Raw genomic sequence first — 22,332 nt, 5'->3', positions numbered from 1 at the left:
CTGCCTTTTTGTATTTAGTGAGAATTTCTTCGATATAATAAAAATTCTAAGAGGCTGAAAATACTGTGCGGGTTTAAAAAAAAAATAAAAGCAAGTGCAGGACTTGACATTTCAGTATTCTCCTTGCTGGAGTTCCCTGAAGTAATTGATGTGTTCTACTAATGCTACTGAATGAATGCCACTTTTTTGCAGAATAATTCAGCCCTAGTCTTTATATACACACACACACACGCACACACAAATGCACTGGCAGCTCGTCCTCCCGAGTGTGATGTGCGGTCAAGTGTAGATGGCGTTACAGCACTGGGACCCCAGGTCCTCACTACAGTTTCACTACATATGGTTTGGGTTCAAGTGCAGGCAGCTACATCATGCAAAAGAGGTACTTGATTTCAAATTCAAGGATGCTACATGACTACTAATATGGGGGGATACCACTTACTGCTGCACCTTCTACAGCTAAACGGTGTATGGAGGGGAGTCTTTAGCCTGAAAACACAAAGAGACTGGACAGGTTGTGTGGGACTTATTAAAATATGGCTTACAGGTGGCTAGCTCTATGTGATCAAACATGAGGCCTGCTGCAGCACCATGCATCGAAAAAGTATCATACATCCGAGGATTACAAGGAAAGGCAAATTTACTGGCAGCAAAACAATCACTTAATCGCCCTGAATTGTCTGTAGAAAATATAAGGCCCCAACTTAAAGTCCCGTTTGTCAAGTTTAAAGGTTACGCAGATTACTTTGGGTTAGTAGCAAGGTACAGGAGTGACGTGGTGTAGCAGGGAGGCACTTGCAGGGTAGACAGGCGGTTCGTTTCTTAGCTGCTTTGTCTTCTCTAACCGCACATAGTCATCATCAGCCACTGAAACAAGAAAAGAGAAAGTTTGTTTTTAACTGAAAGTTGCAAGGATACATTCATAAAATCAGTCAATCAATCACTCACTCACTCACTCGTCTAATTATCCCAGTTAGTTTGTTTGAGAAAAGCTGGGCAGAAGGCAGGACCAACTCTGGGTGGGTCGTCTGTCTATCGCTGAGCATTTCTTTAAACTATAAAGGCGTTTTCACACTCCCAGGCCGTTTGCTTTGCTCTAAATTGGGGAACATTTCATTGTGTTGTTTGAAATCCCAGTTAGTTTGCTGACCACCCCGGATTTCTTTCACTGGGCAGAAACATATTTTCCCCAGCGGATATTTGTGCCCCACTGTATTTTCCATAATTATTAACTGGAAGACTACTTCGTCTTGCAAACACCTATCGCCTTCGCCCCCCCCCCATAACCAAACTTCATACATTGCGTGAGTGAGCCTTTGCAGTCGCTGCTCCGAATGCCCTACCAGAGAACCTGAGAACACAGCAGATTGTGGGCTGTTTTTAAAAAACAGTTAAAGACTTTTCTATTTAGGAAAGTGTTTTAACAAAATTGCCTCTAATTATTGTTTTATCTTGTTGTGCCTTTGTTTAAATTTTTTTATGTAGCACTTTGAGGTTTACTACAAATGTAAAGTGCCCTATAAATAAAATGAATTATTATTATTACTAGGGGGCTCTGCCCCCTGTTCGCTTTGCTCGCCAACCCCTGGTCTTGGGTAACCCGAAATAGATTTGAAAGAGATTATTTATCTCCATCAGTTGTGATCTTTCGTTTTAAACCCATGCCTGCTTTGCTTCCGCAGTTTCTGACGCTTGTTGTAGGCGCCTGCGTTCAGTGATCTTATCCAACTAAAACAGCTTCACCTTAATTGCAGCCTGCAGTCTGCGTGAGCAGAAACAGATAATAGGATTCATGTGGTATGGCCATACATTTAAATATAAATAAATATTGCTGATGGATTGAAAAATAGGTACAGTGCCTAAAAAAAAGCATTTACCCCCTATGAAGCTGTCACATTTTATCTGAAGCAGGGACGCTGGGTCAGTGAGACACTCGAGTTTGGCCACTGAGACCCTGTGCCGCCTCAACTGTGGTATTAATCATTTCTTCTCCCACTCCAGTTTGTTACAGGATTAGTTCCCTCTTTGCTGACATGGGCTCTGCTCCCACTACTCACCTCTGTTAAGGTCATTTCAGCAGTGCCAGTTCCATCCGTGTCAATGTGTTTAAAAAATCCTAAAAGTGACAGATAAACAGTTTAGTCACACATTTATTCATAAATACATGCAGCATAATACTGGTTAACGAAACAAGAACGCCATTCTAATCTGCCGTTAGTGCGTCCCTTCTTAATCATCTTCGTTTCATTTCTACAGTCTTTATCCCGGCCATCATATTTTATAGGTTATTTCTTTCTGTCAGTATTACCTCATCTCGTCTCATGTCATGTCATCCTATGGCTCCGCTTGTCCTGTTAAGGTTGCGGTGTCAATATTATAATTTACTTTTATTTCTATAGATGACATTTCTATCCAAAATGGCTTACGAATCATAAGTGAGCAAAGACAAAACCAAGGGGAAGCAGTCTGACACTAACTGAGACATACTGTATAATAACCAATTTCGCATACTCATTCTTTTCTTTTTCCTTTTAACATTTTTTCCCCCACTAAGCTCCTGTATAACCAGGTGTGTAGAAGCCTTTTATATTAAAGTGTTTTTATAATTGAGATAGATAGATAGATAGATAGATAGATACTTTATTAATCCCAAGGGGAAAGTCACATACTCCAGCAGCAGCATACTGATAAAAAAAACAGTATTAAATTAAAGAGTAATAACAATGCAGGTAAAAACAGACAATAACTTTGTATAATGTTAACGTTTACCCCCCCGGGTGGAACTGAAGAGTCACATAGTTTGGGGGAGGAACGATCTCCTCAGTCTGTCAGTGGAGCAGGACGGTGACAGCAGTCTGTCGCTGAAGCTGCTCCTCTGTCTGGAGATGATCCTGTTCAGTGGATGCAGTGGATTCTCCATGATTGACAGGAGTCTGCTCAGTGCCCGTCGCTCTGCCACAGATGTCAAACTGTCCAGCTCCATGCCTACAATAGAGCCTGCCATCCTCACCAGTTTGAAGAGCAGATCACAATTTCAAATCAACAAAACTAGGGGGCTTCCCTGCCTGCTCCCTTTGCTCGCCAACCCACCGGCCACTTTGCGTCTTTGCCGCTCACGTTTGTGGATTTCACTTTCACCAAACAACAAATCTTTAAATTCTCGCAGATACGAGAATTAGTAGTGGGAAGCAACACTACTTTCCTGATGACAACTCAAATTAGACGATCTACAAGTCTCCGACTTAAAGTTTAAATCCGCACAATATATTCAATCTCTTTTCGCTGTTCTGTTATTTCACCGAGTCATAATTTCTGTTTGTTTGTGCAAATGCGATCTTTACTATCATTTTTTGAGACTTTCGAATTTTAGTACTTTCATTATCTCTAACCTGCTCTGCATGAGTATCACGCCAACGTTTTTGAATCCTCTACTTTGTCATCTACTCTTTGTCTTTTATTTCCAGCCCCGGGCCTGGTTAAATCTCTTGGGAACAAAGTCTCGTCTCACAGGACGTGAAAGTATCTCTCTGAAAAAGTCACGTCTCGTCCCAAGATTTTTTTTATTATAATATAGAGATAAGATTCTGTGGGCCTATTGTTCAGTAACCATAAAAAACTAAAATAAACACAAGCCTCTTAAAATACGTACTTTTCAAATTAATAAAACACAAAATAATTATCCATAATACATATGGCATAAAAGAAAAAAAATGCTTGTTATAATTAAAAGGCACAATTTTAATATTCATAAGATGTTTATCAAGCAAATACAAGTGTCACACTTGTGCTTGGGTGACAACTTCAGGGCTCATCAAATAGTAATTCCACGCGGGGTCATGGGTTGGCGCTGTCCCATAATGCCCCTCCTCTTCCTCCCTCTTCAGAGTAGAAGATTGACAGATGAACATCCATGACATCACTTCCCGATTCTGCCCCCCTGTCCCCACCGAACCCGCATCTTCCACCTGAAGACAGCTTGAACAACATTTTCTGGCCGCCTAATAGAAGACTTGCGTCTGAAAAGACGTCTCTGCAGTATGGCGTGCTTTTTTTATTTTGTTTTTAAAAGCTCTTTCGATTATTTGGGGAACACCTAGTGGTGCTCCAGCTCTTTCTGATCTCTTTACATCTGCTTAATGAATTTACATGTAAAATACACAAATTTGGCTGTCAAGCTAACGTGCCTACAGTTTATTAAGCTAAAATGGCAAATTCTTCTTTTTTTTTTCCTAAGTAAAAATATGAGCTGCTGTACTGAACACAAAGTCGTTCACTGTCCAAACTCCACTTTATTTAATGAGTAAAATGAAACGGTTTGAACTCATTTAGGCAGCTTCTCCATCGATTCCTACCGAAGACGCACCTCTCTTTCCTTACACTCCAATTTCAACACACACACGTCTGCCGTTCCTCTCCAAGCACACGATGATCCCTTACGTTCTCTTTTCCCAGTTTATTACTCCACCTTCTTTAAAGTAAAACCCCAATATTCCGATATTCCCTTTCCTTTCAAAATCTGCCTGGCTGCTCTCAGTTTATGGGACATTCTGGCCCCAAAAACGACACGTGCACTTCGTCAGGTACAGAGCACATTGCTTAAAGGATCACTACAACGAAATCACCGTAAAGCTTACAAAAAAAGGGGACTGAAAAAAAGCTTTTTTTTTTTTGAGGTTGGCCAATTAACTGATCACCAATCAAGTCATGTGGAGTAAAAATTGTACGGTTAACATCAGCGGTCAATCGATTCAAATGTTACTAATGATAATTTAAAGGTTTCTATCATGCAAATACACAGAAATGCATTATTAGACTTACAGTATAAACCACTGCCTAATAAATGGAACCAATATCAACTCATTTGGAGGATTTCTACTGATAATACCCAATTGGCATGTGTGGGCGCGGGTGTGTGTGTAACTGGGACGGTCAAGGGCTGTTTCCTACCTTGTGCCTGGTGTATCCAGGTTAGGTCCCGGCCCACCATAACCCTGAACAGCATTAAGAGGGGGCTGAGGGTGCTGGTTGAAGTTTATTGTAACAGTTAAATCACTTCTAATGGTTTTAGTATTTCTGGTGTGCATGATGGTCACAGAGATTCCAAACTGGCCAGGTGAAAGTGTACCCCATTCAGGGTTGGTTCCTTGTTTGCTACCATAGAGAGGACAAAGACCCGAGTCCCATACAACCTTGAACTGGATTTAGTGGGTTTAAGAGTTATGTTATGTTATAAACTACCTGGGATTACTAGAAGCCGTAGCATTCAATACATACTTTGATTACAACATTCGGTATGTTCAGGGACACATTTTTAGGAAGTCACTGCGCACTGGAGAGATTCTGAAGGACCAGAAAATGGCAAATATCATCCCATTATATAAAAAATGGTGACAGGGCAGATCCCAGCAACTATATGCCAGTAAGCTTAACATGCATCACATGAAAATTAATGGAATGAATTATTAAGATAAGATTGAACAACACCTGGCAAGGACAGGAGTTATTAGGAACAGTCAGCATGGGTTCAGAAGAGGGAGGTCGTGTTTTACTAACATGCTGGAATTCTATGAGGAGGCAACAAAAGGATATGAGCAGAGTGGAGCAGATGATATTATTGATCTTGACTTTCAGAAAGCATTTGATAAGGTGCTACATGAGAGGTTGGGCATCAAACTAAAAGAAGTGGGAGTTCAGGGTGATGTTTTTAGATGGGTGCAGAATTGGCTCAGACACAGGAAGCAGAGGGTGATGGTGTGAGGAACCTCATCAGAACTGGCCAATGTTAAGAGTGGTGTTCCACAGCAGTCAGTGCTGGGGCTGCTGCTATTTTTAATGTATAGGATTGATTTAGATAGCAATATAAGGAACAAGCTGGTTAAGTTTGCAGATGATACCAAGATAGGTGGATTAGCAGATAATTTGGAATCCGTCATATTACAGAAGGACTTGAATAGCAGACAGGCTTGGGCAGATGAAATTTGCCCAATGTTAGGTTTGAATACAGTAATCCCTCCTCCATCGCGGGGGTTGCGTTCCAGAGCCACCCGCGAAATAAGAAAATCCGCGAAGTAGAAAACATATGTTTATATGGTTATTTTTATATTGTCATGCTTGGGTCACAGATTTGCGCAGAAACACAGGAGGTTGTAGAGAGACAGGAACGTTATTCAAACACTGCAAACAAAATTTGTCTCTTTTTCAAAAGTTGAAACTGTGCTCCATAACAAGACAGAGATGACAGTTCTGTCTCACAATTAAAAGAATGCAAACATATCTTCCTCTTCAAAGGAGTGCGCGTCAGAGAGAGAGAGAGAGAAAAAAGCTAACAGTCAAAAATCAATAGGGCTGTTTGGCTTTTAAGTATGCGAAGCACCGCTGGACAAAGTAGCGAGGAAGGGAGCACGCATTTTTCAGCATTTTTTTAGAGGAGCTTCCGTATCCTCTAGGCCAGTGTGCGAACAGCCCCTCTGCTCACACCCCCTCCGTCAGAGAGAGAGAGAGAGAGGAAAGCAAACAATCAAAAATCAGTACGTGCTGTTTGATCTTTTAAGTATGCGAAGCACCATGCGGGAAGCATATCGCTTGCAAAGCAGCCACGTGTAAGCCCAGCAAAGAAGGGAGCACTGTGAAGGTAATCTTTCAGTGTTTTCTGAGGAGCAGCCATGTCCTCTAGGGGTGCGAACAGCCCCCGTGCTCACAATATATTTGAGGAGTTTCATTTAATACACGAGCTGTATACACCCGGCGTTGCCCGGGGCAGAAGTAACCTAATCGGTCAAACACTTACATATATACCAAAGTAAATGTAATCGGTCAAACAGTTACATATATAAAAAAACCGAACCTAATCGGACAAACAGCTTCATATATACAGAAGCGAACCTAATCGGACAAACAGCTAATCTATATACATAAGCAAACCTAATTGGTCAAACAGTTACATAAATACAAAAGCAAACCTAATCGATCAAACAGCTTCATATATACAGAAGCGAACCTAATTGGTCAAACAGTTATGCATGTGCAGAATGATTTTACAAACATTATGCGTGTTAACAATCATGAAAAAGAAAAGATTGAGGAACTGTTCTTCTATATGTGATGAAGCCACTAATAAGACAGATTTTTTTCAGGACCCAGCTGTTTCATAACTAAACTACTGCCACCCCAAAGTAATGCCTAATAGTGGTTTTTGGGGTAGCTGTGGAATAAAAAGGGTGTTTTTTAGTCAGTAAGAATCTGACACTACCCTTCAGTACGGGCTGAAGGGTGCCTATGTAAGGTTTTACATCCTTCCCGTATGGAAAAAAAAAACATACTAAACTTTTTTTTCATCATTACAGATAATCTCAGTCAAATGGAAGTACGCATTCTCAATTTATTTTTATGTAATTTTTACTTTTTCACAAAGCCATCCCATTCCAATTTGTATGAATAAACTTTTGCTACAGAGTTAGCAAAAGTTTATTCATGCACATATTTTAATACGGATAATCTATCTCTAATCAAGGTTCTCATTTTCATTCTAATTTAAAATAATAATAGATACTCATTTTTTTCTTCTGTTTTAGAAAAACCAATCTATGCCACCTACGTCTTCGTCAAGTCAGCTTCATCACATATAAAAGAAGAGTTCCTCAATCTTTTGTTTTTAATGATTGTTAACACTGTTTGACCAATTAGGTTCGCTTCTGTATATATGAAGCTGTTTCATCGATTAGGTTTGCTTTTGTATTTATGTAACTGTTTGACCAATTAGGTTTGCTTATGTATATAGATTAGCTGTTTGTCCGATTAGGTTCGCTTCCGTATATATGAAGCTGTTTATCCGATTAGGTTCGCTTTTTTTTATATATGTAACTGTTTGACCGATTAGGTTTACTTTGGTATATATGTAAGTGTTTGACCGATTAGGTTACTTCTGCCCCGGGCAACGCCGGGTATATACAGCTCGTAAATTATTAAACAGTAAAATCTTCTTCTGTAATTTGCTACCATGGCAATTTGTGTGTCTGTCCAGGATTTTAAATGACCTGTAGCTCGCAAACCGTTGCACCTATACAGTTGAAATGTGGTACACATATAGTACGTCACGTCTACTATCCGCTTTATGGGTGATGATTGTTTTAGTCTTTTTATCTTTATTTTATTTTATTGTACAATCAAGTCCTATCTGCGCACAGCAGGGCAGCCGTGGGCGGATGCGTATGGTGTATTCACTCGATGTTATCGTGCATTGCGCTGTCAGTGGTATTTTGATAAAAGAATTTGAACAACATATAAGAAGCGTATAAATTATTAAACAGTAAAACATTAACATTTAAGAATTAAAGTTACATTAAGTACTACTGCTGTGCCTTCGGGTATACCTCATTTTTTGTTTGCCCATTACATGCTTAAATGTATACATTTTTTGGTGCACCTACCCGAGAACACGCGACATATAACCGAGCGTGGGAGAAGCATGGATTTTAAACACGCGTTGAGTTGATGTGCTGGTCTCCCTCGTGAAATAACTGGTAATGTTTGAGTAAAATCTACAGCGAGTAAAACGACATTAGCTCCTATTTTTTTTTTTACGATCTCTGAGATGTTGCTTTTTTCGGTTCAAGGCTTCATAAGCTCTTTTATGTTGTATGGTGTAGTTATCCCAAACCATCATCTTTGAATGTTGCAAGACTTTCGCCTTGTATGTAGATCGGGGTAATTACATTCATTGCATTCCTAGTCTGAATCACAATGTGATTGTATGGGTGGTTACCTGGCACTGTAGGGTTGCCACCCGTCCTTTAAAATACGGAATCGTGCCGCGTTTGAGAATGAAATTGCGCGTCCCGTTTTGAATCAATACTGGACGGGATTTATCCCGTATTTTTTTTATAATGTTTTTTTTAAAGCAGCGTCTCATGCAAATCATCCCACACGCATTTTATGAAGATGCCTCCTTTCCTACTTTTGATTGGGTAATACTTGATGTCATCGTTAGTTTGATTGGTGTTTTTAACTGTCCAGTGAGTAGGGCGTGTCTTTCAACCGTAAGCAGATTTTTTGCACTGGTATCACTGACCTCGACGACGGCGACGTTATACGTCAAAAATAAATTACGATAAATGACGATTTTAGCGATACTTTATTACGACGGCGGCTACATAGACACGATCAAATAAAAACAAAAAAATCAAATAATCATTCTACATTTTCTAAACGTCGAAAAAACGACGGAATGAAAAAAAGGCCCACCCGACGACCCACCCATTCCATTTTTATATATATAGATAATACGCGCTGTGGTTGGGTAGCTTCTCAGCCATCTGCCAATAGCGTCCCTTGTATGAAATCAACTGGACAAACCAACTGAGGAAGCGTGTATCAGAAATTAAAAGACCCATTGTCCGCAGAAATCCACGAACCAGCAAAAAATCCGCGATATATATTTAAATATGCTTACATATAAAATCCGCGATAGAGTGAAGCCGCGAAAGTCGAAGCGCGATACAGCGAGGGATTACTGTACACAATGGGTGGTCGGAAAATCGAGAGTACACCTTATGAGAAGGATTTAGAAGTCATAGTGGACTCTAAGCTATCGACTTCCCGACAGTGTTCAGAAGCCATTAAGAAGGCTAATAGGTTGTGAGGTTATATAGCGCCTTGATATGTGGAGTACAAGTCACAGGAGGTTATGCTCAACCTTTTTAACACACTGGTAAGGCCTCATTTGGAGTCCTGTGTGCAGTTTTGGTCTCCAGGCTACAAAAAGGACACAGCAGCACTAGAAAAGGTCCAGAGAAGAGCGGCTAGGCTGACTCCAGGACTACAGGGAATGAGTTATGAGGAAAGATTAAAAGAGCTGAGCCTTCACAGTTTAAGCAAAAGAAGATTAACAGGTGACCTGACTGAAGTGTTTACAATTACGAAGGGAATTAGTTCAGTGCTGTGGTGGGCTGGCGCCCTGCCCGGGGTTTGTTTCCTGCCTTGCGCCCTGTGTTGGCTGGGATTGGCTCCAGCAGACCCCCGTGACCCTGTAGTTAGGATATAGCGGGTTGGATAATGGATGGATGAGTTCAGTGGATCGAGGCTGTTATTTTAAAATGAGTTCATCAAGAACACGGGGACACAGTTGGAAACTTGTTAAGGGTAAATTTCGCATAAACATTAGGAAGGTTTTCTTTACACAAAGAACCACAGACACTTGGAATAAGCTACCAAGTAGTGTGGGAGACAGTAAGACTTTAGGGACTTTCAAAACTCAACTTGATGTTTTTATGGAAGAAATAAGTGGATAGGACTGGTGAGCTTTGTTGGGCTGAATGGCCTGTTCTTGTCTAGGTTGTTTTAATGTTCATTTGTTCATTCGTATTCCAATCAGGATCTTCTGATTAAGGGTCACAGCAGGCTGGAGTTTATCCGACCACTAGTCTGAACATGGCTGACCCATTATTGGACACACTGGCCCTCCAGCAGGACCAAATCAGACCTGATAAGCAACCTAACCTTCAAATCCATCCATCCATTTTCCAACCCGCTGAATCCGAACACAGGGTCACGGGGGTCTGCTGGAGCCAATCCCAGCCAACACAGGGCACAAGGCAGGAACCAATCCCGGGCAGGGTGCCAACCCACCGCAGGACACACACAAACACCCACACACCAAGCACACACTAGGGCCAATTTAGAATCGCCAATCCACCTAACCAGCATGTCTTTGGACTGTGGGAGGAAACCGGAGTGCCCGGAGGAAACCCACGCAGACACGGGGAGAACATGCAAACTCCATGCAGGGAGGACCCGGGAAGCGAACCCAAGTCCCCAGGTCTCCCAACTGCGAGGCAGCAGTGCTACCCACTGCGCCACCGTGCCACCCTAACCTTCAAATGCTACTTCAAAATATCTGTGCACATGTGCAAACTCTACACAGGACATGCATTGGGTAGAACATGAACCCAAGATGGTGGAGCGGTGAGGCCACAGAGCTGATCACTGTGCCACCTCCATAGTAACAACCAATCTGCTGTGAACAAAATAAATTCTGCACCATGAGGATGTGATAAAGAAGCACATGGAATTAACACAAGAGAAGACAAAGAACTGAACTGAAGAGAAATTCAAAAATCTTTGGGACATGAATGGAGAAATCATTGAAAATGAGAAGGAAATAGCAAATGAGCTGAATAAATATTTCAGTATTTATAAAGGAAGAAACAATTGGAATGTCTCATGCAGAAGTAAAAACAAACTGAGTTCATCAGTTTTAAAATAGAAAAAGTCAGATGTGCCTCACGCCCTCAACGCACTGAAGACTAATAAAACCCTCAAACCTGATGGCTTGTTTTTCTCTTTATTACGTGTCATTTTGTATTTAACAGCTGTGTTTGTCCACCATCTGCCAAGGGAAGGGAGTCTGCAGTTTAATAAAAGGCGAGGCGCCTCAAGGCTGAGCAGTCAGCAAGCTGTAGATTTACCGGAAGGCAGCTTAACAAAGTGCTGGTGTTTACCAGGAAATTTGACTTTTATTTTCAGCGAAATGCTGTCACAACAGCACAGAGTGAGAGGAGGATGCTTTTATCCAATTACTTATGTATTTTAATCTCAATATTCACGGAGCCATAGTAGTAGTAGCTGTGACACACCATCTTGCTAGTGAAGCGGCTGAAGCCTTGACAACCTTTTATAAGGCATCTGGACGAGATATTGGAACAGCTTGGCCATTAGCTCTTAAGACATTTTAATCGGAGGACCCAAATAAGAAAATGGATACCATACTGTGACCCAAGAAGAGGATTATCGTCATAAATAGACAAATAACAAAGGCCATATGATAAAAAAAAACAGTAATCACTTTTGTTTTCTTTCAAGTAAGTGACAGTTTTTAAAAAGACAGTATAAATGATCACTTAATTTAGTTCTTTGATTCATGGCACTGGCTAAGAAATAAAGTATGCAGTTGACGGACTTTGCCTTATATAACATTATTTTCAAATACCTTTTTTCAAAGGGACGGCATGGTGGCGCAGTAAGGAGGCCAGGGTTCACATCCCGGGTCCACCCTACGTGGCATTTGCATGTTCTCCCCGTGTCTGTGTGGGTGTCCTGCTGGTGCTCCAGTTTCCTCCCGCTGTCCAGTAACATGCAGGTTAGGTAAACCGGTGACACTAAATTGGCCCTAGCGTGTGATTGGTGTGTGTGTTCACCCAGCAATGGACTGGCATCCTGGCCAGGGTTTGTTTCTGCCTTGCTCCCTGTGCTAGGTGGGATAGGCTCTGGCAGACCCCCATGATCATGTTCAGGACTAAGTGCGTTAGCTGACATTTTTCTAATGAGCTCTACCATTAACAATATGTTTTTCTAAATTAATTTGCAAACAGATCAACACACACCCCGATTTTCATTCCTAAAAACATATACACTGATAGGATTTTATACGGTAAATCTTGATGAGGGCGGCATGGTGGCGCAGTGGGTAGCGCTGCTGCCTCGCAGTTTGGGGACCTGGGTTCGCTTCCCGGGTCCTCCCTGTGTGGAGTTTGCATGTTCTCCCCGTGTCTGTGTGGGTTTCCTCCGGGCGCTCCGGTTTCCTCCCACAGTCCAAAAACATGCAGGTTAGGTGGATTGGTGATTCTAAATTGGCCCTAGTGTGTGTGGGTGTGTTTGTGTGTGTGTGTGTCCTGCGGTGGGTTGGCACCCTGCCTGGGATTGGTTCCTGCCTTGTGCCCTGTGTTGGCTGGGATTGGCTCCAGCAGACCCCCGTGACCCTGTGTTCGGATTCAGCGGGTTGGAAAATGGATGGATGGATGAAATCTTGATGAATAATTTTAATGCTACTGACTGACATCGTGCTGAATGTCTATAGCTGGGGTCTCCAACTCCAGTCCTGGATAGCTCCTGTGGCTGCAGGTTTTCATTCTAACCCTTTTCTTAATTAGTGACCAGATTTTGCTGCTAATTAACTCTTTGCCTTAATTTTAATTGATGCACAACTTAAGACTCAGACCCCTTATTTCTTTTTTCCTTAATTAGCAACCAAACAATATTAAGACACAAAATGAACCAACGCATAAACAACAACCTGCGTCCATCACACTGAAAATAAAGAAAGGTCAAGGCCTCAGTAATGTTGATCTGCTCAGGTCCACCAAACACTTGGACAGTGCTCTTAAAAAAGAAAATGTCCGCCATGGCAGAATGAGCGCCATGGAATTAAATAACGGGTTTAATTAGCAACGAGAATTGGCTTCAAGTTAAGAAACTGAATGAAGTGAAGTTGGTTGGAGTTTGAGGCCCTACCTCAGTTGGTCATCTGTTGGCTTTCTTCACATCAAATTTATGTTTAGGTGCCATTTAAGGAAAAAAGAATCAATTCAGCAGTCAGAGTCTCAAGAATAGTCACTTAAAATAAAGGGAAATAGTTAATTAACAGCAAAACCTGGTCACTAATTAATTCTTTTGAGGGCTGACTATTTTTTCCAGCTTTCTGAAAAGCACCCAACGCAATGGTCTCACACGTACATCAATATAAAACGTTTTTTTCTGCACGCTGTGGCTGTTGTCGGCGCCCGTTCGGGGTCAGCTCAATGACCAGCAGGAATACGTGATGGGCCGGCTTGCCTGGCTGTCTTCGTGCAGCAGTAGCGGTCGCAATCTGGTTTGTACCTCTTGTCATCGTAAGTGGTGGTCCTCCTGGGTGAACATTGGTGTAGGCGCATTAGCTACACGGACATGTTCAGCACCACGATCAGCTGATGCTGGTCCCTTCACTTTCGTTTTTGATCTGCAGATCACTTGCATCAAAATCCGACAACTCAGAGTCAGACTCGGCGATATGATACACAAAACGTCATCCACGGAGTATTTTGTTTTGCGCATTCGATTTTTGGTCTTTCGCCAGATGTCAATGCCATTTGAGGGGTTGTTTGCTCTTCGCTACTCACGCACGCGCAGGAAATGTCAACAAAGCAAACTTTAAAGAGAGTCGAACTAAAACCTAATGGCGAGTTTTGTCACCGTTTACAGCTGATTACCATCCTCTACCCCTGAATTTTGACAAAAGTCGACATCCGCCCTGAAAGAGTTAAGAAAAGAGTTAGAATGAAAACTTGTAGCCACAGTAGCTCTCCAACCCCTGTTCTATAGCCGGTCTCAACTTTTGACTATTTCGTAGTATTTTTACAGTTAAGAAGGAACTCCTTACTTACTGATACACGTTAAACTTCATGCAAAATCTTCTTTTCATCTGTCAGAGACTTCGATTCAATGTATGCCATGACAGTGAACACGCGATGAAGGACAGACCACTTCTTCATGGCCACTGTAAGCTTTTTTTTAGTAGAGAACACATATTCCCCAACTCTAATCACTCACCCTTCATCCATCCATCCATCCATCATCCATCATCCAACCCGCTATATCCTAACTATAGGGTCACGGGGGTCTGCTGGAGCCAATCCCAGCCAACACAGGGCGCAAGGCAGGAAACAAACCCTGGGCAGGGCGCCAGCCCACCGCAGGGCACACACACACACACACACCAAGCACACACTAGGGACAATTTAGAATCGCCAATGCACCTAAGCAGCATGTCTTTGGACTGTGGGAGGAAACCCACGCAGACACGGAGAGAACATGCAAACTCCATGCAGGGAGGACCCGGGAAGCGAACCACAGGGTTTCCTAACTGCGAGGCAGTCCTCCTGGGTCTAAGTTTGTTGGCCCAGATCTAGGGGGTGCCTTCAGTCCCAGCAGCTCTCTTTTGCTGGGCTTGTTACGCCTCACCCGCCATTCCATTATTTCATAGTGCCCAGTAACTTAGGAGTGTTTTGACCAAGCACTCCAACTATGCCAATCATTTTGTGAGCAGTGCTCATATCTTGTGCAGACAAATTAAATCCCGAAAAGCCCATCCAGGCTGATAACTACTCATTTCCGTATGTTGTTGGCACTCTGATATAAACTAAGGATATTTTTAAATAGAAAAAACATTTCAAAATGGAAAGGGCTAAGAAGTCTGAGTTTTCTGTGCCAGATACTTCACCCACAGTCATTTATCTTAAGTAGAGTTTATGTTGCTCCATCTCATCTTTGTTCATAAATTTTAGAAACTTTGAAAAAAAGCGTCAGTAAACTGAAAGTGGTACTTAATGGCTCTACTTCCTTTGTGTTTAATTATAGCTGATCAGATCTTAGCAACAGCAGCTCATCAACAGAAGTCTTAAATACACAATGAACAACGACAGATGCATAAAGTAAAGAAAAACAATACTTACTAAACATGACTTCCAGTTTCACTATGCAGCTGATAAAATTGTCAAAATCAATCATGTCCTTATCTGCATACCTTGCAACTAGAACCTGGTTTATTTTATTGTTAAGTTTAAAACCTGAAAAAAGAGAAAAACATTAAAATAATAAAGAATGTTACACTGAATGTTAAAAATTATTAATTAAAATAATGTACGCAATGAATACAAAGAAAAGCCTGCATGTCAATAGTTTAGTAATTTCTACATTGTGCCCAAAAACACAGGACCTGGGAAATAACAACACACTTAATTAGACTGAGAGTCCAATTACAACACACAAGGGGGCTGGAAGAAAAACTAACAGGGGGTCTCCAGGACTGAGTGTGGAAACCACTGAGAGAGAGAGAGAGATATAAGATATGAAAGGCACTATATGATAGATAGATATAAAAGGCACTACATGATAGATAGATATGAAAGGCACTATATGATAGATGGATATATAGATACATAGGTATGAAGGCACTACATGATAGATAGATAGATAGATAGAGACAGATACATAGATAGATATGAAAGGCACTATATGATAGATGGATAGATAGATATGAAAGGCACTATGTGATAGATATGAAAGGCACTATATGATAGATGGATATGCAGGCACTATATGATAGATGGATAGATAGATATGAAAGGCACTGCATGATAAATAGAGATACATACATATATAGATATGAAAGGCACTACATGATAGATAGATAGATAGAAGGGCACTATGTGATTGATAAATAGATAAATGTGAACAGCACTCTATGATAACTAGATAGATAGATGTGAGGTACTATATAATAGATATGAAATGCATTCTATTATAGAAGGATAAGTATGAAAGACACTATGATACTGTAGAAAGATAGATATGAAAGGAACTTATAATGGATAGACAGAGGGTACTATATTAGATAGACAGGAGAACAGATAAAGACATCAATGATAAAAGGATTAGTGAAGGTTGCTGTTACAGATAGATGGCACATTATAAATGATAAAACTGTGCTATGATAGACAGATTGATGATATGATGGTTGTCAGCAATCATGAATGTTGTTAGGAGCCAAAACAAAAAAAACTCCTTGATAAACAATGCTGAAAACTTAACAACCCTAGAAAATGTGCCTTTCTTTTTTTAAATTTTGAAAACTTTTGCAGTCATGTCAAGCGCCCAACAAAACTTTCTAATATGTGATGGCTATTGATACTTTTCTGATTCCAAGTCAAAATTGTAGAATTATTGTTGAATTTCATGACTGAACAATAAAAACCTAGCAAAGCTGAACCTCTTTCTGTACAAACTCAAGTTTTTCCATTGTAGAATTGCATCCTAAACAACTGCAAAAGGTGGTGACAGTTACCTGCAGATTCAAGAGCAAGACGCATTTCATAAGAACTCATGGTTCCTGATTTGTCCAAGTCATACTGCCTGAAGATACCCTGGAAAAAAAAAAAGAAAACTCCATAGGTTTTTCCTTTCTGTTCTCCCCACAGCAACATCATTGAGCATTTAGCACTGTTATGGCATTAGCTCTTCAACTGCCTCGTATCAAGTTGTACTATCCCAGAGCTGTAATGGACTAGTGCTCCATCCCTGGCTTGTTCCTGCAGGGTGCCACATGATGCTGGGATAGGGTATGGTGCCACAGAGAACTTTAACTGAATTACGGGTTTCAGAACACTGTATTATTTTCCCCACTAAATACTAGTTAATTGTGTCCTTTCCACTTAAGGAATAAAAATGTTGCACCTTACACATAAACTTATCATGGCAGCCAGATAAACTACATTTACTCTAGATCTGCTGGCCTGCAGGAGACACTAAACTTGTACAAGACAGAGGAAGGGTCTGTGACGGGCTACAGAGATGTCTATAATCATAAAAACAAAGAAACCCCCTTAGAGTATTGTGGACAGATGGGAACAACTAAGGGGTGTGAGGCTCTGTCATTGCTGATGGAATCCTCTAGGACCACCGACAGAGAAAAAGAGGACTCTCTGTGGATCTGAGGGAGGCCATGGCAGTTGCTCTTGGCCAAAAGGGGGCAGCAAATAAATAATTTTGCAAATACATTTCAATCAAAATGCTATTCTAGTAAACAGCATAGTAACATAACACTCAACAATGACTGCTGCAAGCTCTTATGATGGAGACTGCACTCCAGGAGCGAAGCAAGGCTTGCTTGAATCAAAGCCTTCTAGGCATTGCTCGTGCCATTAGTAGTTAAATAAATTCCGGATCCCGATGATCCAAATCTTACAAAAACAGAGGGATTTATCTAAAGTCAGGTTATGAAGTGTGTACATCCTTGCTAAGACAGGATATGATTTTTTCCTGACAAAACTGTCAATGGGAACTTACCAGCCATTTTCTGATCTTGTTCCAAAGAACCTGAAATTCCACCAATCCCAAACGAGCACTGCCATCTTTCTGAGAATAAACTGGTTAAAGAAATTTTTACAAGAATGCCAAGGCTAAATAAAGATAAATGTAGCTGGTCCTCCTTCTGTGACATCAGAGCGGATATCAGATAATTTATACTTCATTTAGTAATTCAGTGTAATGATGTAACATTCTTACCTAGAGTGGTCCAAATGCAGTACAGGGTTAACATGAACTTACCTCATCCACTGATATTTCAACACTCAGCTGGACTTGTGATAGAAAGGCATGTATGCATGAACGGACCATTATTTCCAGTCTAAAATAGACATCCCCGTTATGCAAAAATAATGGGCTAACAAAGTAATGTATTTTACATTTGTTAAGCGTTAATCAATGTTACAGTATGTTTCCCTTCAAATAATCAATAATGTTGAACCACTTTAAACCCTGCACGACAATTGTTTTCAAACATTTTGTTTCCTGAAAGTTTTTTTTGGTAATTCTGATAGATGGCTTCAAGCTGAACACAAATATATTTTCACATAAGAATGTGGGGAAACATGAAATTAACTTTTATTGAATGTAGTGTGTTTAATCACTTAATGGTGCTAACAAAATGCATTAGTTCAATTGAACTAAACATGTTTTGTTGTTGATTTTCATTTGTACTTAGCATCTGATGTTTTTTGTTTCCATAGTCAACAATAGTCAGCCAGTATCGACGGATTCCACTTGCCCTGAAAGTTTTTCTATCATTGCAATGCCCTGGTGAAACCTTTCTCTCTGTTCATCATTGACTACACCAAGATTAGCAAGGAAGAAGTCCAAGAGTGAATGTTAGCAACATGTTGAACTTTATGGTTTGTATGTTTAATGTACTGTATGTTATCATCCAGCTGTTTATACTTTGGTGCTCTGTAGTTACCAAAAAAATCTGAACAACATCCTTGAATGCCTTCCATATGATTTCACCTGCCCAAACTAAAAACATCGAGTCACTTGTCATCAATGATTTGTGTCCGATTTGTGGACTAACAAACATGCCTTTCTTAAACTTGTCATCAGCTATTGGTAGAAACATTGGTCTCTAATACCAAAAATCCTACACCTTTCTTGTTCATCGCTTTCAAAAAATGTTTCATCAATGTCTTTTATATGAATAGGGGGCAAAAATATCATTGTTGGTTCATTTCTTTGTTTCTGCCCTTACAGTGCAGCCAGTTCTTTTTAATGTAATGAGGCTCTTCAGCACGGCTATAACTTTCACAAATGAAACAGCACTTGGTGTATTTGAGCTCCATTCCTAGTATCACTGCCACAATTTTTTGATCAGCACACATGCTGCAGTAGTAGTTGTTGTACTGAATATGTATACTTATGAGAGAAATTACAAAAATATGGCATTGCATTAAAACAGTAGGTGATAGGAAAATGCAAAGGTGATTTTTGTGATCAGCAGGCCAAAATCTGCCAGATACGCGCGAAAGTGTTCAGAAAGCAAAATCTTTGTTGTCCTGCAAAATTAAAAAAATACAGTGATCCCTCGCTATATCGCGCTTCGCCTTTCGCGGCTTCACTCTATCGCGGATTTTATATGTAAGCATATTTAAATATATATCGCGGATTTTTTGCTGGTTCGCGGATTTCTGAGGACAATGGGTCTTTTAATTTCTGGTACATGCTTCCTCAGTTGGTTTGCCCAGTTGATTTCATACAAGGGACGCTATTGGCAGATGGCTGAGAAGCTACCCAACTTACTTTTCTTTCTCTCTCTCTTGCGCTGACTATCTGTGATCCTGACGTAGGGGGTGAGTGCAGGGGGGCTGTTCGCACACCTAGACGATACGGACGCTCGTCTAAAAATGCTGAAAGATTATCTTCACGTTGCTACCTTCTGTGTGCAGCTTTTAAGTATGCTGCACGGTGCTTCGCATACTTAAAAGCTCAAAGGGCACGTATTGATTTTTGACTTTGTTTCTCTCTCTCTCTCTCTCTCTCTCTGCTCCTGACGGAGGGGGTGTGAGCTGCCGCCTTCAACAGCTTTGTACCGGCGGTGCTTCGCATACTTAAGCTAAACAGCCCTATTGATTTGTTTGCTTTCCTCTCTGTTTCCTTTGAAGAGGAAGGTATGTTTGCATTCTTTTAATTGTCAGACTGAACTGTCATCTGTCTTGTCATGGAGCACAGTTTAAACTTTTGAAAAAGAGACAAATGTTTGTTTGCAGTGTTTGAATAACGTTCCTGTCTCTCTACAACCTCCTGTGTTTCTGCGCAAATCTGTGACCCAAGCATGACAATATAAAAATAACCATATAAACATGGTTTCTACTTTGCGGATTTTCTTATTTCGCGGGTAGCTCTGGAACGCAACCCCCGCGATGGAGGAGGGATTACTGTACTTTTACAAATGGGATGGACTTTTATCATCAATAAAATCAGAAGAAACCATCCACTTGTAATTCTACATACTAAATTGAACAACCTGCGGTGGATTGGCGCCCTGCCCGGGATTGGTTCCTGCCTTGCACCCTGTGTTGGCTGGGATTGGCTCCAGCAGACCCCCGTGACCCTGTGTTCGGATTCAGTGGGTTGGAACATGGATGGATGGATGAAATTGAACAATTGGCTTCAATTACTGTTGTTTGAAAGGTGCTGGCTGTGCCCTCGCCATTCTCTATGCCCCAAAAATGGTCAAGAGATGCCATGCTGATTTATCTGGTTGAGCAGACTACTTCCATTTCAAGTTTCTTTTCCAGAAGTGGTTTATCGAACAATATTTCAGCAAAAATACATGTTTAAAACACAAGACTACAACTGGAAGACTTAACTTGTGGATTACGTGACATAAGTAATGTGAGATTTTGTCATGTTCTTTTTGATACAGCGTTGGTCACCACAGACCTTTATTATATCAGACATTTTCTAATCTCTATTGAGATTTAAAATTTTCCTTGGCCATCGCTACAACCTACATGGCGTAAGTAACATATTAAAACTATACATAATTTTTGGGTGGAGTATTCCTTTAACCAACTTTGATTCCATCTCAAGCAGAGAGTTTAGAAAAATCGGTGAAATAGTTCAATGTAAGTCCCATTTTCGTTTATTACAAGATATTTTGAACAATTCTTTTGTCTTGCATTGTTTTCCTGCATTGCATTAAAAGTTGCATAATTAGATCTGGACCACCCTATATTCAAAACCTAAACCTGTATTATTACTTGTGACCAATAGGGGGCATACCAGCACCCCAAATCCTAGACACAACAATACAAACACAAATGCAAACAGATGATTTATTGTACAAATTCCTCTCTTATACATGCTTCTCCATCAACTGCAATAAACCATTCTCTCTTTCCTTTCTCCCTCCACTCCTCTTCAGTGAGCTTCATTTTCTTCCCCCAGCTCTGACTCCATGTGTGAGGAGGACCAGCTTCCTTTATACCGGACCTGGGAATACTTCTGGTGCTAACACAATGCATAGAGGAAGCACTTCCGGGTCAGGGGAAACCTCGCTACTAATGAGCTCCCTCTGGCGGCTCCCACGAGACCATTGGAGCTGCAATTGCCATGATGCCCTGCAGGTGTGTACATATGGGAGACCCATTTATGAATGTAAAGAAGTCATACGCTGCCCTTAAGAGTTTTCTACATTACTCTGAATAAGCCTGAGTGTGTTTTTGTGAAATTGTTTGTCTAGAGGTTGTCTGAGAATGGTGATCACGGTTTTTCTTAAATTTTATGCATGCACTAAACTTTTATTTGTATAAGCTTCACCAAGTCAAATTCAATGAAAATGACAAAGTTACATCAATAAAATAAACTACATTGGCACTGGCAATCACATTTTTTTTTGTAGTGTTAAATGTTGGCTGATGATCTATATTGCTCTTGATTGAATTTATTATAACAAATGTTATCTTGGTGAAGTTCGCAAATGCTCAGTAGGGCTGGGGTTACAAAGACTGGATATGAAATTTTGCTTTAAGAGTATTGGATCAAACTGAAAGGTTGGGAAAAAGTATGAAGAAAATGAAATTATTACTGTTAAATGCCTCAGGTAGGAATTAAATTCAACACTCAAGAACTAACAGGAAACACCCAGAATGTGCTGCAAAACTACTTGTTTATTTCAAATGAATTACTGACCTGCATCAACCTGTACTTTGCAAATTTATTAAAAATAAAACAATTGAGAATGCACATGTACATAAGTATTCACAGCCTTTGCCATGAAGCTCAAAATTGAGCTCAGGTGCATCCTGTTTCCCCTGATCATCCTTGAGATGTTTCTGCAGCTTCATTGGAGTCCACCTGTGGTAAATTCAGTTGACTGGACATGATTTGGAAAGGCACACACCTGTCTATAGAAGGTCCCACAGTTGACAGTTCATGTCAGAGCACAAACCAAGCATTAAGTCAAAGGAATTGTCTGTAGACCTCCGAGACAGGATTGTCTCGAGGCACAAATCTGGGGAAGGTTACAGAAAAATTTCTGCTGCTTTGAAGGTCCCAATGAGCACAGTGGCCTCCATCATCTGTAAGTGGAAGAAGTTTGAAGCCACCAGGACTCTTCCTAGAGCTGGCCGGCCATCTAAACTGAGCGATCGGGGGAGAAGGGCCTTAGTCAGGGAGGTGACCAAGAACCCGATG

At 40.8% G+C, this 22,332-nt stretch overlaps 1 protein-coding gene across 1 annotated transcript in view; it reads right to left on the bottom strand.

Moving 5' to 3' along the window:
- Nucleotides 1–622: 622 nt before the first annotated feature.
- The window catches only part of capn1a (calpain 1, (mu/I) large subunit a), a 72,506-nt gene continuing 50,796 nt past the window's right edge, over nucleotides 623–22,332 (bottom strand). Inside the window, exons 17-21 of the mRNA XM_028820886.2 lie at nucleotides 17,653–17,721; nucleotides 16,652–16,730; nucleotides 15,261–15,374; nucleotides 2,058–2,116; nucleotides 623–867 (exon numbers count right to left, since the gene is read on the bottom strand). Coding sequence (XP_028676719.1) covers nucleotides 841–867; nucleotides 2,058–2,116; nucleotides 15,261–15,374; nucleotides 16,652–16,730; nucleotides 17,653–17,721 — 348 coding nt within the window. The 3' untranslated portion in view covers nucleotides 623–840. The remainder of the gene's footprint in view (nucleotides 868–2,057; nucleotides 2,117–15,260; nucleotides 15,375–16,651; nucleotides 16,731–17,652; nucleotides 17,722–22,332) is intronic.

Source organism: Erpetoichthys calabaricus, chromosome 15 (genome assembly GCF_900747795.2).
Source record: "Erpetoichthys calabaricus chromosome 15, fErpCal1.3, whole genome shotgun sequence".
Lineage (NCBI taxonomy): Eukaryota > Metazoa > Chordata > Cladistia > Polypteriformes > Polypteridae > Erpetoichthys > Erpetoichthys calabaricus.
This window is presented reverse-complemented; position numbering and strand designations above follow the sequence as displayed.